Source organism: Lissotriton vulgaris, chromosome 11, assembly GCF_964263255.1.
Source record: "Lissotriton vulgaris chromosome 11, aLisVul1.2, whole genome shotgun sequence".
Lineage (NCBI taxonomy): Eukaryota > Metazoa > Chordata > Amphibia > Caudata > Salamandridae > Lissotriton > Lissotriton vulgaris.
Window position 1 is genome coordinate 170,587,055 of NC_141699.1, and position 16,247 is coordinate 170,603,301.

The 16,247-nt window shown below is 45.0% G+C and overlaps 1 protein-coding gene across 8 annotated transcripts in view; it reads left to right on the plus strand.

Moving 5' to 3' along the window:
- Positions 1-16,247, plus strand: part of ACAD10 (acyl-CoA dehydrogenase family member 10) — a 627,389-nt gene that overhangs the window by 177,704 nt on the left and 433,438 nt on the right. For all 8 annotated transcript variants that reach the window (XM_086943061.1, XM_086943062.1, XM_086943065.1 and 5 more), the window contains one exon: positions 8,944-9,138. In XM_086943061.1, the coding sequence (XP_086799187.1) occupies positions 8,944-9,138 (195 nt within the window). The remainder of the gene's footprint in view (positions 1-8,943; positions 9,139-16,247) is intronic.

Sequence of the window (16,247 nt, forward strand, 5' to 3'; positions counted from 1 at the left end):
AACAAAATCTACTTTTCCCTTTAGTGCCATGTAATGCGGTGACAAATTATGGCAGCAATCTCATTATATAAGAGCTCCGAAATAGCCGCTCTAATTATGCCAGGGCTCCTTCCATAGTAGGGTTTGAATACTAGCAATTCCTTTATGTTGCCACGTTTCAACAGATCTACATAATAGCGCTGAAGGTAAGCATCAGTTCCAGGGTTGGAATGCCCTTTTGAGTCTGTGCAAACCAACTAATTGCATATTTTAAAGGTTTTACCAACTGTTCTCTAATATTTTCCCTTACTGAGAAAGGTTGGAAATTTACTCCTGACAATGGCAGACATAAAACTTCTTTCAGGGTTGGGGAAAAAATGGTTGGAGGGAAAGTGTATTTTAAACACTCAGATTTGCATGAGCAAATCTACACCTGCATATTAACTCATGCTAAAATGCAGTTCACAAATATTTTCTAGGAGTACTATTTCTTGGCCTACTTCTGTAAAGTCTTGTGAATTCATGAAAGTTGTATATCTGCACTTAACGCAAGGACATGAGTGCACTTTTGAGACTTTATTTAGGGCCCCTGATTAGGTCTGGCGTTAACCATGACATTTTGTGTTTATTAAAATTCTGTCTCTCTCTCTCTCTCTCTGTTGGCTAGCTTCACTGTGAGTGACAGCATTCTATCCTTTCACTGAACCATGAATACAAGTTTGAACAGTATTAACACATGGACACAAATATTACCTTAAGTGCTGGAAAATCTTTCCCTGATCCATACTGTGGTACTGTAAACTGGCAGTCAAAGGGTTTGTGATGTTGGGGGTTGGGCCTACTTGTCCCAAGGACAAAATACACATGGAAGTCTGTTGCCCTTGACCCCAAACAATATGTCCTGGGCGTCGGGCACATCCCTGAAAGCAACTGTCTATAAGCATTTCCCACCTTCTAGAACCAGGGTATAAAAAGGAGACCTCTGAAGGGGGCCTCTAACCACTCATCAGTACACTTCTGGACCTGTGGATACTCTGCTAAGGTGGAAAGCTGTACTGCTGGGAGGACTGCCACTCTACTGAACTGCTGAACTGAAGGACTGCTGCCCTGCTAGATTGGTGCCCTGTTGCCCTGCTGTTCTCCTCCCTTCTGCCTGGTTACAAGGACTGGACCGTCATGTGCCCCAGGGTCTACAGAGTGACTCAAACTGGCAAGTTGGCTCTCCTCTTGTTGCGAGCCAAAGGGACATAAAAGGGTTCCCCCATCTTGAGCCCGCACCTGGACCCAACCTGAGTGAGTCCTGACCCTCCAAGTGATTCCCTTCCTGTCTTGGATGCTTAGAAGTGGGGCAACATTTGTCTAGATGGGGCCAAAATCAAAACCTATGGACTCAAATTAGTTTTGGCCCAGAAGTGCTTAGAGAACCAGTAGGAGACTGGGACCATCGTACTCACCTATCGCACCGAGGTGCATTGCCTGTTGGATTGACTTTGTGGCTTCTCCCACTACATTCTTCTATGCAGCAGCAAGTTCTTTTCAGCGGTCCATCGGCAAAGCAGTATCGACCTCGTGGATCTGTCTTCGGCTACAGCCTTCTGCCTCGTCCCGCTGGAGATATTCGACTTCCAATTCAGAGACTAAATCTGAACATAGACATTTTCACCATGGTTTGAGCCAAGGCTATGGTACAATGACGCTCCCTCCTTGGACACCCTACAGCATTGTCCCACTCAACTTTATTTACTCAGACACTTTTACTTTGAATTTCTTCTAAGTCTGAAGGTAAGCACTGACCTGGTCCGATACACTTTGTGTATGCGAACCATGCTCCTTTGGTGTTGCCCATATTTTTTTACTTTGAACTGGTCTCGCACTACTAGATGTCTGCGGTTTGTGCTTTGATCTGTTTTTAACTAGTTTTCACTGAAAACTGTAAGAATTCATAACTGATCGGATTTTTTTCATGTTGGTGCCAAATAGTGTATTAAATCTACTCTATTTTAGTATATCGGTATGGGAGTTTTCTTGTGTTGTGTTTTCATGTTATTACTGTTTGTGTGCTGCATAAATACTTTACACATTGCCTCTAAGTTAAGCCTGCCTGCTTTTTATGCCAAGCAACTCCGGGTTAGGCACAGGTTAATTTTGTGACTTTTTGTGGTTCTACTCGTAAGGGATTGTATGTGTTGCTTGGCCAGGTCTCACACTCCAGGCAACCAACATCCCAATTTCTCACACATTCCTTAAAGATTTCAGCATCCACTATGGAGATACCAAAGACAAGTTTTATTAAACCCTTTCAGCATTCCTGTCTGAAAATGACTTGAAAAAATGCTCACATCAAAGGGGCTATGCTGCATCTGATTGTCTTGTGTTCGCTACAGACCCAGTTGCAGTTGATTGGTAAGATAACATCCAGATCCACTTAGAACTCCTTCTTCAAATCTTAAATATGTGGCCAACCTAAATGTTCCAAAATCTGGACTAGGCATATAAAGAACAGAAAGAGAGATGCCCTGGAAACAAATCAAATCAAATTTTATTGATATAGACCAAAACAGAGATCCACAATATGATAATACAATATATGCAAGAAATATTGTTATTCATCAATTCTACATTTCTAAAACAAGGGTAAAAGGGTCTAACAAATTTTTGAATGCCTTATGACATTAAAATTCATCTAGGGGAACTCTTGGCCTATGCTGATCCATAATACCACAATATAAAATTGCAATATAGCCAGAAAAATGTGTTGTTCATAGTTTGAACACCTCTAAAACAACGGAAGAAACTTAAAAAAAAAATTAAAAACTTTACAACATACAAATTCATTTGGAGAAGCTCTTATTAACTCATCAGGTCCATAGCATTAGAGATATTATATTTAGTGCAAGTAGGTCTTTAAAAATGGGTGCGTACATCAACCAGACATGTAGTGGGGCAAACTAATAGTATGTGTACCAAATCTTGAATACCTCCACTACAAAAATCACAGAGGCCAGATTTGTCAAATGTGCCGCCCCAGTCTTTTGTTAAATTCTTTAGTGGAAATGCCCTCAATCTTAACATCAAAATGCAGCATGGAAACATGTCAACCAACCAGACTTTCCTACCCTCCATGTAACCAAGATGTAAATACAGCAACTGCTCACTTTAGCAACTGAGTAACTACGATCATGGATGAAATTGCACCTTTCAAACAAGAAAGATTCAATAAGAGAAGAACACGCTTATGATATATGAAGGATCCTAATGAAGAAAGGAAACACTTCAGACTGCACAAATGATTGTGGCAGCAAAAAACCCTGCAGGGATTATCAATAATTCCTTCATGGCTCATGTCAATGCTACAAAAAACTACTCTGTGAACAAAAAGCCCAGTCCATAAGATCCCACATGAAATCGGCAAAAAATAGACTGAGAAAGCTTTTTGAAACGATCAAAGTTACATACAAGCCCAGTAATACTAGTGTACTTGTGGAACCAGGAAAGATATGTAAAGAATTGTCACACTTCTTCAATTCTAGTATAAAAATACATTGAAGCTAAACACAAACACTAGCTCCACAATGGCAATAAAATCCTCAAGAACCTGATTCTACCTCAGGGATATCTCACAAACTGAACTTAGAAACGCCAAGCCTAAGATCATCCCCTCTGAACCCTTCTTAGATTTTCTACTGGCCAATCTAGCTAAAGAAATGCATAGTGCCCTTATATCTCACTAGGTGAACATTATAAACCTCTCCCAACAGAAAGACATTTTCCAAGACTTTTTAAAATAGGGCAAGTCTCTTTTCTGTTAAAAAAAACATCAAGTGATTCAGAGGACCTCATCAATTACTATACAATATTGAGACTTCCATTCTTGGCAGGATCCTGGAGTGCTGACTCCACTCATGAAAGAATTTATAAAGGGCTACAATCTGCTGGCTGAATTTCATTCAGGCTTTACAGAATGTCAGATTACTGAGACAGCCCTAACTACAAAAAATTAATGATGCATTTAGAATCATGGACAAAAGATGCTCATGCTTGCTTATCCTTCTTGACCTCTCTGCGGCTTTCAATAAGGCAAATCATGATTTTCTTATTCACAGCTTGAAAGACCACTTGGAGCTTGAAGGGGCAGTTCTAGAGTGGTTTAGGCCATACCTGGTGGACTGCTCACAGCTGATTATAATAGAACATGCGTTCTCAAACCCTGTGAAAGTCTCCCAAGAAATGCCTGAAGGCTCCATCCTAGCTCGAGTGCGGTTTAACATTTACCTGAAACCACTGAGTGATCTCCTTAAGAACCCTTGCAAATGCTATCATCAATTTACAGACGGCACCCAGCTGTAGTTAAGGGTTGCCTTGCAGGCAGACATTGCCCGACTAACACAACGATTGACTAAATACATTCCTAGATGACAACTCACCATCTCAAGTTAAACCCACACAACACTGAATTTCTTCTTCTCTCAACTAACACATCTCTGACAGAAATTGAGGAATGGTTAACTTCGACTAAACCTCCTAAGCTGCTCATCTACACTCTCTGAGAATGCAGAAATATTTGGTTTCACACTGGATGGAAAAGCAAACATCCTTACCCACATCAGAGATTGGAATATTGGAAGACCATCCTTGCTGAAATCTTCAACTCACACATGACTACATTAAAAGCCTCAGTACATGCCGCTACTGTCTAGCCTTGAAAGCTAACATTTATGACTGCATCACCCCAATCTTGTCTTCCCTTAACTAGCTGCAGACTGAAGTGAGATCCATGTTTAACGTGGTCTGCTTAGTCCACAGAATCTCCCACTCTGATCAGTCACAGTACCTTGCCAATAAACTGGAGCAGTTTTCACCAGCTGAGAAGTACAAGTGGCGTACTGCTCGAAATACCTGCCTTCAAGAAAAAACGAACCTTAAGCCAGTCCTTTTCTTGATGTGCTCCTAATATGTGGAGTTTGATTCATCTGGAAAATCGGACACTGTCCTCCCTACCAGGATTGAAAAGAAAAACCTCAAAGCCTTTCCTCCTCAACAAGTCCCTACCTAACCACTCAGTATTTCTGATGGGTTAAGATATGGGCGGTCTCATGCCTGCAAACTAGCCTCTCCATGCACTAAACTGGAGCCACAGGCTTGGGAAACTTCAAATAAAGCTGCAGGCTAATGATCCTAGTTACTCTCATGCCCCAGGAAATAAATAGTACATGAATTTGAATTTGAAACGATTTGTAAAGCGCTCTGCTACCAAGCGGTTTCCTGGCGCTGAGAGATTGACAGACGGGGGAAGGGGGAAACACCAGGAAGTTACTATAGAGGGAAGGCTTGGACAAACAGGTGGGTTTTGAGTGCTTTACGGAAATGCAGGTATACTGTCATGGACCTGATAGTCAAGGGAAGGCTGTTCCAGAAGGGGGGGGGGCAAGAATGGAGAACTTAGTGCCACCCACTCTGGACCTTCGAAAGCGAGGGACACTGAGGAGAGCCTGGGTGGACGAACGGAGGTTACGGCAAGGAAGATAGGGGGTGATCATTGAGTTGATGTAAACTGGGGCCGTACCGGCGCGAGCCATGAAGACCATGCAACCCATCTTGAAGAGAGCTCTGTGCAGGATGGGGAGCCAATGAAGAGACTTAAGTAGGGGGGTAGTGTGATGATACTTGGGGATCCGGTAAATGAGACGAGCGGCCTGATTCTGGATGGACTGGAGGCGCCGCAGTTCGTAAGCAGGGATGCCCACGTACAAGCAGTCCCCGTAATCCAAACGGGAGAGAGCCATGGCCAAAACAATCATTTTGAGGGCTTCAAAGGAAAAGAAACGGGAGATCTTGCGGATAATTCTAAGGGACAGAAAGCAGGAAGAAACCACAGAACTAATCTGAGGGCGCATGGAGAGGTCCTGGCTGATTTTGATTCCCAAGGTTGTAACTGAAGCATAGAGAACCGGGGAGGGGCCAAGAGAGGAGGGCCAAAAGGCAGAGGTCCAGGGACTGGTAGGGCCACCAGTCAAGACCAACTCCATTTTGTCCGGATTAAGTTTTAAATGATTTTGATTCATCCAATCAGAAATAAAGATGAGTGTGGCTTGAAATTTGAGAATAGAGTCCGGGGAGGAGGAAAGATCCAGAACAAGCTGGAGATCATCTGCGTAATTAAATACGGAGATCTCCATGTTGAGTAGGGAAACAATAAGGGGATGGATAGAAAGATTGAGAAGAAGAGGGGATAGGGAAGAGCCTTGGGGAAACCCACAGGGCACGAAGCGGGTAGGGGCGGTGAAGCCCGAGAGATGGACCGCCTGCGACCGGCCTTGAAGAAATGAGGCAAGCCAGGTGAGAGCGGTCCCCCGGATGCCCGCTGCTCTGACACGATCGAGGAGAATGGAGTGGTCGACCGTGTCGAAAGCAGCGGACAAATCAAGAAGTGCCAAGGCTTGGGGAGAGTTAGCATCTGCCTTGCTCTTCAGCTCGTCCAGGACGGAAAGAACCACAGATTCCGTCGAGTGGGCCGGACGGAAACCCGCTTGGTGGGAGGCCAAAAGATGGTTGTCCTCAATATAAGCCAAGAGACAGGAAGTAATATGGCTCTCCAAAATCTTGCCCAGATAAGGGAGCAAGGAAATGGGCCTGAAGTTGGCGGGGAGAGTGGGGTCAACACCAGGTTTTTTAAGAATGGGGAGAACTGTGGCCGATTTGAAAGAGGCCGGGACTGTACCCTGTGAGATGGAGGCGTTAAGAAGGGACAAGGGAGGATCAGGGCAACGGGAAAACAACTCCCTCAGGATGTGCGCCGGGCCGCAATCAGCAGGGGAGCCTGACTTGACCTTGCAGAGCAGGGCAAGGAAAGACTCCTTGGAAATAGGGGAGAAATGGTCAAGGAAGGAAAGCGGCGAGGGGGGGAAGGAAGGGGAAGGGGAGGAAAATGACAGAGGAATATTTCGTTTAATGTTAGCGATTTTCTCAAGGAAAAAATCATTAAGAGAATTGCAAAGAACTTGGGAGGGGACAGGATTAGGATTAGCTCTGTCAGATGCAGCTAGGTTATGGACAATGGAGAAAATCTCCTTAGGTTTGTTAGCCGCCAGTAAGATCTTCCCAGTGAAGTATTCCGTTTTGGCTACGAGAATGGCTTTCTTATAGTTGTGGAGAAGAGACATGTATCGGGCCCTCAGGGAGGGACAGTAGTTGCGCCTCCACTGACGCTCTGATTGTCTGAGAGCCAGTTTAAGAGTTTTGAGATCACTAGAGAACCATCTGTTAGCTTCGTGGAGGCGGCAAGATCTGACCCTCCTGAGGGGAGCGACTAGGTCACAAGAAGAGGACAACCAGCTGTTAACAGCGTCTGCTTGGAGGTCGAGGGGAAGGTCAGATACATCGAGGGCAAAGGACGCCAAAGAGGAGCAAAGAGTATTAAGGTCCACTCGATTCCAATTCCGGGCCAAGACATTCTTGGGCAGAGGTGGTTTATCAATGGCTCCCAGGTCGATGGAAAAGGAAATAAAAAAATGGTCCGACCAAGTGCAAGGGAGGGTAAGAGGAGAAAGGATGGTCCGATTGGCCAACCATATCTGGTCGAGAGTATGACCGTGTATGTGGGTGGGGGCGTGAATATAAGAAATGAAGTTGAGACAACAAAGAGTATCAGAAAAATCTTTAGTTGTCTGATCTTCCCTGGAGTCTCTGGGCCAAAAATTGAAATCACCCACTAAAAGAACTGAGGAATTGTTGACCACAAGTGTGCCCAGAAGTTCCTGTAAAGCTGGCACAAAGTAAGACATAGTTTGAGGGGGACAATAGAAAAGTGCGATAGTAAGAGGAACCAAGAGGTTTACCGAATGGGCAACTAAGAAGTCTACATTCAGAATGGAAGAATGAGAGAGGGGTTGGAACTGGAGATTTGACCGGATGATCATAGCCAGTCCTCCCCCGGCCTTCCCGTCAGGGCGGTCGGTGCGGAGAGCATAGTAAGAATCGGGGAGTGCTGATAGTATATCGGGCAATGAGTCTGCAGAAAACCAGGTTTCAGTAAGAAACAAGAAATCCGGTTTCTCAGTATCAAGAAGGTTATAAAGTTCCAGGTGGTGCTTAGCCGCCGAGCAGGTGTTAAGGAGGTAGGCCGAGGCCACAGCAGGCGGACAGTAGAGGAGAGAGGGAGAAGGGTCAGAGAGGAAAGCCAACTGATCGTTAGGTGGTAAAGCCGCAGAGGGGAGTGGATTAGGGGCGGGAATGCCAAGGGCATGGATGCGTTCGAGCGCAGTAGGGCTAAGGGGCCAGTCACCTTGGTAAGCGAGGAGTTGCGTGGGGGCATAATTTTAAAAAAGGGGCAGGGTCTATGGCCCCGGTTCCCGACCGGTCGCGGACGGGCGCAGACGGGCTTGCCTTCGGCACGCCACCGGCGCGCCCGCTGCGTGCGTCCGCTTCGCGGCCTGGGAAGAGGTCACATCTGTCTTCCTCCATCTCATTAGATCTACCTCATAATTTGTTTGTACGTAGTTAGTTTTGTTTAATACTGTTGTCATTGCAAATAGGATATTGCGAAATACTCAGCCCATTGGAGTTGATACCGCTTGTGATTCAATACTTTTTATTTGATGCTAAGGCTTTTGCTATGAATGGACGTGATTTTTCTTATGTTGCTTGGTTGTTATGTTACGTAAAGCACCTTGATGCTCTCTGGCCTAGTTTAGGGTATAGAAAAAAACGTAATAAATAAATAGTGGTGTCTGCTCGAATTTTAGAAGCGTCTCTTGGGTCTAATGCCCAGAAGTTGCTATGTCCTGGTTCTCTCTCAAGACATACAGCAAAACACAGGTATTCTTATTCCACAATTTTCACCCCCTTTTATATTTATATCATACATTTTTGTTTTATGTACTCTGACTGCAGTGATCAAAAAGTTGGATGTGTTATGATTGGTATTTAACATAAGAAAGTAACCTAGCTCTTTCTATTTTTATGCAGGCAGGCATGTCTGTTCTAGTGGACTCATTCTTCTCTAAATTCACAAGTCCTCGTATGTCCAGGCCCCACTCATCCATGATGGAAGCAGTGAAGTGCATAAGGGCAGAGGGACTGCAAACTGCAGTTTTGAGCAACAACTTTTACCTGCACAATGGAGAAAGCTTCTTACCTTTGGACCAAGATCAGTTTGATGTGGTAAGTTCGAACTCATGTTTTTGATAACCAAGTTTATTGATTTTGCAGTCACATCAAGGTACAACATGACCACAGTCTAGCAAGACGACGCAGTAAGTACAATACAAAATGACAATCACTTGACCCCCCCTTCCAGCTCCATAGAACGCCCACCACCTAGCCAAAATCTTCTCATATTTACGGGGACAACCCCAAGCTCATATATGGGCTGTTCCTCATGGGCATACCAATCCACATCCCTCCTCCAATCCAATATCGATGGGGGAGTCTGGGACCTCCGTTTACAGGCAATATCACCAGTGTTGCCACCCCAATAAGAGTGCATTCCATCCTCTGACCACACACATCTGCCAACAACTCCAGCAGACCAACCTTGGGGGTGAGGTTGAACCGGCGGCCCAGAGTTGCAGAGAGTTCACTATCAATCACCACACAAAAAGGAACCAACCTTGGGCAGGACCATACCATGTGGAAGAAGTCCGCTACCCATAATGAACAACAGGCACAATGGCCTTGGGAGATCCTACCGGCACAGTGGGGCCACTAAGGAGTCATGTGTGCAATGTGCAGGTAGTTAAGCTGGACCAACAGGAGGCGCACAGGGATAACCCCAACCATGGGGGATAATCTAGACTTGCACCACTCTCCATCCTCAAACTCACCCAACCAGGCCACCACAGCCCAGGGAAGCAATCTACAGCATTGACGTTAGCTTCAGGGGGCTTAATTCTGGAGTCTGGGGGAATATTGACCATTAGAGCGTGGTATGAGAGAGCTGATATTGTTCCTGCAGCCCCTGTAACATCGTCATGCCACTGCCCGCCCAGACAACTCCAAGGTGAGTGATGCCTATTCTATTCCAACATGCAAATACCTCCAGACCAGTGGTGTGGTGTTCCCTGCCATGGGGGACGGGGGACAACTTCCAGCACAGCAATACTACCCAAGTTCCATCAGGGTGGGTACGGGGAGTCAGGCTCCGTAAAGCAAGTCCATTCAGGCCCAGCAAGGCCAGTTCCACCATGGATGTCGGGTCATCCCCCCCCCCCCACCCCCCCCTATTAAAGTGGTACTACATAAATCCAGGGCCTGTAAATTAAATGCTAATAGTGGGTCTTCAGCACTAATTATGCCACCCACTTAGGTAGTCTTTTAAACATGTCTCAGTGCTACCATTGTAGTCTGTGTGTGCAGTTTTAAACTGCAATTTTAACCTGGCTAAATAGACATTTTGCCAGGCATTAATCTTCCTTTTTAATTAATGTGCCACCCCGAGGGTATGCCTTCCTTGGAGCAGCCCAAGGGCAGGGTGCAGTGTATTTAAATGTTGGACAAGTACATTTAAGTTTTACATGTCCTGGTAGTGAAACACTCTTAAATTCGTTTTTCACTACTTCAAGACCTACCTCTCCTGTAGGGTAACATTAGAGTACCTTATTACATTCAATAAGTGCTAACTTTCAATTGAGTTTGGGGTCTAAAGATTTGTAATTCAAAACCCTTTTTCATGGTAAAGTCAGATTTTGAGTCACAATTCTGAAAATGCCACTTTTGGAAAGTTATTAAGAAAAACGGGGGTGACCCTGTGTCCCTCAGAACCTGGGTAGTTAATGGTTAATTAGAAAATGGTTCTGTCGGGTAACAACACAAATAATTTACAACTGCTATTCAATGCAATCAAAGAAAAGAACAGAACCCCTCTGAAGAACACAAAACCAGGCCCTTACACTAAATGGAAAGAAGACCTGTGCGTGATTTGTTGTACTTTGTATTTATCTGAATTAAATTCATTCAAATTGATTTTTCATACAATAAATACAATGACTGTCAAAATAATATTTAAAGTGCAGATCAGTGACAATAGTGAATAGTGATCACGTGATAAAACGATATGTACAGTGATGATACATTCCAATACAATTGATATATACAAATATATACAAGTGTTTTATTTTCTAAAGGCCATCTGCTGATACGATTTTCCAGAATCCTATTTATTTCTTTCAGTTTGATAGAATTCTAGAATTTCTGGGCCTGTGAAGAATGTCGACGTTTTGACCCTTCGGCGCCCGTGTTTAAGGTCGCGGCGGGTCTTTCTCAAGACAGATGTGCAAGGCACGACAGTCTGCAAATAAGTCAAAAGGGGTGTTTCAGAGGGGTTGATCATTTTATGCGGCTAAATGATTTGCCTAACATAGCGGGCGGTTGAGGTACTCACCCTAGGGTCCAGGTCGGTCTGAATCGCCTGAACAAGGAGGGCCCAGCGGCCTCAAATCTGTAGAAAAAGGGGGGGGAGGAACTGGTCGATCTGGCATGTCAGATTTGTGATAGTCAAAATCTACACTATGCGCTACCCAATACAATTTGGCGAGCCACGCTTTCACTTGAATCACTCTGTTGGTGCTCCACGCAATATGACACCAAGTCAAGGTGCCCCACTTCAGATAACCCTTAGGCACCGTCTAACATCACCATCCGTTGCGATACTCCTTAGTAGCACAAATTGTCGAATTAATCACGACGCACCGCTTTTAATTCATGTAATTTGTTAACCGCTGGATCTACCAGTACTCGATGCCGAGACTGACAAGTCCCCCCCCCCCCCACTTTTTCTGCAGATTTGAGGCCTCTGTGCCCTCCCTGTTCAGGCGATTCAGACCGAGCTGGACCCTAGGGTGAGTACCCCAACCACCCGCTATGTTAGGCAAATCATTTAGCCTCATAAAATGACCACCCCCTCTGACACACCCCTTTTGACTTATTTGCAGACAGTCGTGCCTTGCTAATCCGTCTTGAGAAAGACCCGCCGCGACCTTAAACACGGGCGCCGAAGGGTCGAAACGTCGACATTCTTCACTGGCCCAGCAATTCTAGAATTCTATAAAACTGAAATAAATAAATAGGATTCTGGAAAATCGTATCAGCAGATGGCCTTTAGAAAATAAAACACTTGTATATATTTGTATATATCGATTGTATTGGAATGTATCATCACTGTACATATCGTTTTATCACGTTATCACTTTTCACTATTGTCGCTGATCTGCACTTTAAATATTATTTTGACAGTCATTGTATTTATTGTATGAAAAATCAATTTGAATTTAATGAATTTAATTCAGATAAATAAATATACAACAAATCACGCACAGGTCTTCTTTCCATTTAGTGTAAGGGCCTGGTTTTGTGTTCTTCAGAGGGGTTCTGTTCTTTTCTTTGATTGCATTGAATAGCAGTTGTAAATTATTTCTGTTGTTACCCGACAGAACCATTTTCTAATTAACCACTTTTAGAAAGTTGGCATTTTCTTGCACTAACCATTTGTGCCTGTATCCTGGGTCACATGACTAGGTGTAGCTGGCAGTTCCTTGTGTAATGCTCCCAGACCGTGAGACAAAGGAGGAAGGTGTTAGGAGGATGGACCATCTCTGACTTGATAGGGGGAAGGAGCTGTCACCTACCACACTTGCCCAATAAAAAGCCTCTTCCTGATCACATTAACAAAGGGTTTGACACTAGTCTTTTGTGCCCCCAGAAAAGCTAGGCCAGGGTAGGGAGGCAGGACATTCCAAGCACCTCTGCGGATCGAAACCTCCAGAACCTTCTACTTCAAAGCTGGCACCAGGTGAAATATTGGACCCTCAGGCCCAACTCTTCAGAAAACCTCTGGACCTGTGGAAGACTCAATAGGACTGTTGTGCTGCTCTGCTGTAAGAAAGACTGCTACTCCTTTGCCCTGCTACTCAACTGCCCTGCTGCCTGAGTGAAAACGGGTGGACCTGCATCTTGAACCCAGGACCATCGAGTTATTGCAAGGACTAGTTGCCTGGCCTCCTGATCATAGCCTCTGGGACAGAAAAGGGGTCACCCACCTTGAACCCAGCATTGCTGTGACTCCTACCTCACAAGTGGCGCCACCCCAGTCCGGGATCCTTGGGAATGGGACTTTAGGTGAGCTACCATCCCAACTGTGGTCCTTTGGGCATAACCGACGAAGCCCGACGCATCTCCTCACAGCTCTGTATTCTAACTGTTGCTGCACAACGCATCCCCCACACAGGACATCGCACCACAGCCTGCAGGTCCTCTTGACCCACTGCTCTGCGGTGCATACCTTTGCATCGCCAGACCCCGTTCAACGGCATACTCTAGGTTGTTGCAAGACTTCTCATCGCAGCTCCTTGGAACAGCCACTGCGCAATGCACCCTCGCTGCAGGAATTTGCATCAAAAGCCCTCTGTCAATATCATCTTCAACGACGACACAAAACCTCACATTGCAGCCCAGCAGCTTCTTCTGATTCGCCGCTGTGCGAATCATCCTGGACACTGGACCATGCAGTGCTTCGCAACCAGCACTTAAGCTACTTTGTTCAGCTGGCCTAACTTGGTCCTTGTATCTGGCCTGTGCTCCATCACACTCGGCCTGAAACATGTGACTTTGTCCCAGTGTGGCATGACCAAATAACCTCAATTGGCGCTTTGTGCTTTTAGGCACTATTTTCTTGTGAAACTTTTTTATTGTTTATCTCTGGTTCTACTGATAAGATTTTTGTTGTTTTGGTCTCAATTTATTAAATTTTAATCTAGTTTCTAAATTGATGTGGGATTTTTCTTGTGTTGTGTTTTCACTTTATGGTCATTTGAAGTGCTGAATAAATACTTTACACATTGCCTCTAAATTAAGCCTGACTGCTTTTGTGTCAAGCACAGGTTAGTTTGGGATTTGCTTGTATTTCACCCTGACAAGAATTGTGTTTGCTGCTTGAGTAAAATTTCACGCCCTTATTCAGTAACCTAATTGTTGGGCCTGCAGTCACCCACAAGGGATTGCATGCAATTTCCCAAAATTTTGAGGCATCTCAAAGTGATTTTTATTTTTAAAAACGCCAGCCCTCAAAGCCTTCTCAGCAACAAAATCAAGTGTGTTGTCAATACAGAGGCAGAGGCAAAGGTTGTCAGACCTAACAATACTCCTCCTCTTCCATTTGACAAAGCATGTGTGGTCCCTAGAGAACAAATGTACATTCTACGGGTCTGGAAGAGCATAACATTGATCCATTGGTCCATCAGGGTGGAGAAGGGGATTTTGCTCTACCCTTCCTATAGATTCCTTACATGATTTCCTCACTCAGTATCTTCAGTAAGAAGACTATCTTCTAATAGTGCATCAAGAGGTGGCAGCCCTTCTACAGAGAGGAGTGGTAAAGTTGGTTTCTGTTAGTGTAGGCCTCTTTTTGTATGGTCATCCCCAAGTTGCTGCGGTTCTTCCCCTCAGAGTGCACTGAGGCCTGCTAACCAAACCTCAGTGCCAGAGCCCTGACCCTAAAGTGTATGTCGAATTGGCTGTGCCCATATGAAAATGCTAACTTACCTGTAAGTCCACAGTAAATGGTACCCTGGTACCCAAGGCATGTAAGTTACAGGGGTAGCCCAGGGCTGGTAGCACTGATTGTGCCCCCTGGAGGTACCCCTATTAAAACAAGTACCCAGTCCACTACTGCAGACTGGTAGAGCAGCTTTGCACTGTTAGCCTGACGTTGCAATTGAAAGCAATGCCAAAACCATCACTTCTCTTGAACATGTAAGTGAGTCACCAGTCCTAAAGGCATGGTGCAATATGTGCTTAGCTTTCCTGGCAGTAAAACATGCAAAACTACCGTTTTACTGTGGAAAGACATGGACGCCCAATTGGCGAGTGCAGGGTTACACGCTGACCCCTCAGCTGTGCTAACTCCCGAACGATGTTCCTAAAGTAGACCCTCCAAGATATCAGACAACTTGTTACATTGAGCCCAACTTGTACCTCAAGTCAAAATTAATGTAGCTTGTTGTAGTATGGCGCTTTAGCAAAGCTGCCACTTTGTTGCCTTTAAAACTCTGGTGCCTTCCCGGCACACATGGAGCCTGCTCCACAATGCAGCTTTCTACCCTCCTGGAGAAAAGTGTAAATCAGACCCTCCAGGATTTAGCTATTGCCGCTAAATCGACACTTTCGCAAAAAGCTGCAATTTTTACAAAAGTGCCTGCGAAATTGAAGGAATGTGGTGACAAACTAAAGCGGCACTAGACTAATGCAGGTTTAGTTTGTCTCCACATTCCTTCAATGCTGTGCTGACTTGTAAGATATCAAACTGAGGGCAACAGTGGCTGTTTGAGGGCAACAGTGGCTGTTAAACAAGTTAGTGTCAGACCCTGCTATCTGGCGGAAAAGCTTCTGTACACTCTTCCCTCTCCAGCGTGTCCGATCAGAGCCAAAGGTTTCAAGGTAACCTTGCCAATAACCTCAGCATTTCTCTGCACTCAGCTCTGTGGCATGCTCACAAAATCTACAGTCAAAACATCCCCGGGGATGGTTGTGTGAAGAAAGTCTGGCCCGCTGATCCGCGCCAAAATGCAAGCCCGTCTGCGCCCATCGGCGCCCGGCCATCGCCTGCCTCACTGCCCGTTCTCTATTATACCTCAACTTTTTTATCTGCATCCACCTGGCGATCTCCACACACATGGCTAACCTACAATATACAAGTCAGGAGCTCCATTCTTCTGAGCAAAATATACATTTTTCCCACACAATGGATGCCATAGAGAGCCATGATGGTCTATTCTCCACTCTAACAAGCTACAACAGGTTAGATAATAACGACTTAACGTTTAACTCTAACAACATAACAGGGTTATATTGTAATGCTCAATCCCTCCCTAAGCATGACATAGAAATCTGGACTCTACTTGATTTTGAGAAACCAGATCTCTTCTTCATCAAGGAAACCTGGCTCCATGAGTCCTCCGCCGCTGACATTTCCTTAGCCTTCCCCCATGACTACCAGCTGAGTAGAGTGGACAGAAATGATAACAGGGGTGGCGTTCTAGCCATTGCACTTTGAGCTAAAATCAAACTTACTACAATTGATACTCTTAGTGCAGACTGGGCAGAAATTTGTATCTTTAAAATTAACAGCCTATCTAAGGGATCCTGGATGGGAGCTATACTCTACCGCCCCCCAGGCAGTAAAGCCCAATTCTCTAATAGTCTCACAGAGAGGATCGCCCCACATGTTCTGACTGCTGACAATTTTCTGCTACTGGTAGATTTTAATTATCATATTAATC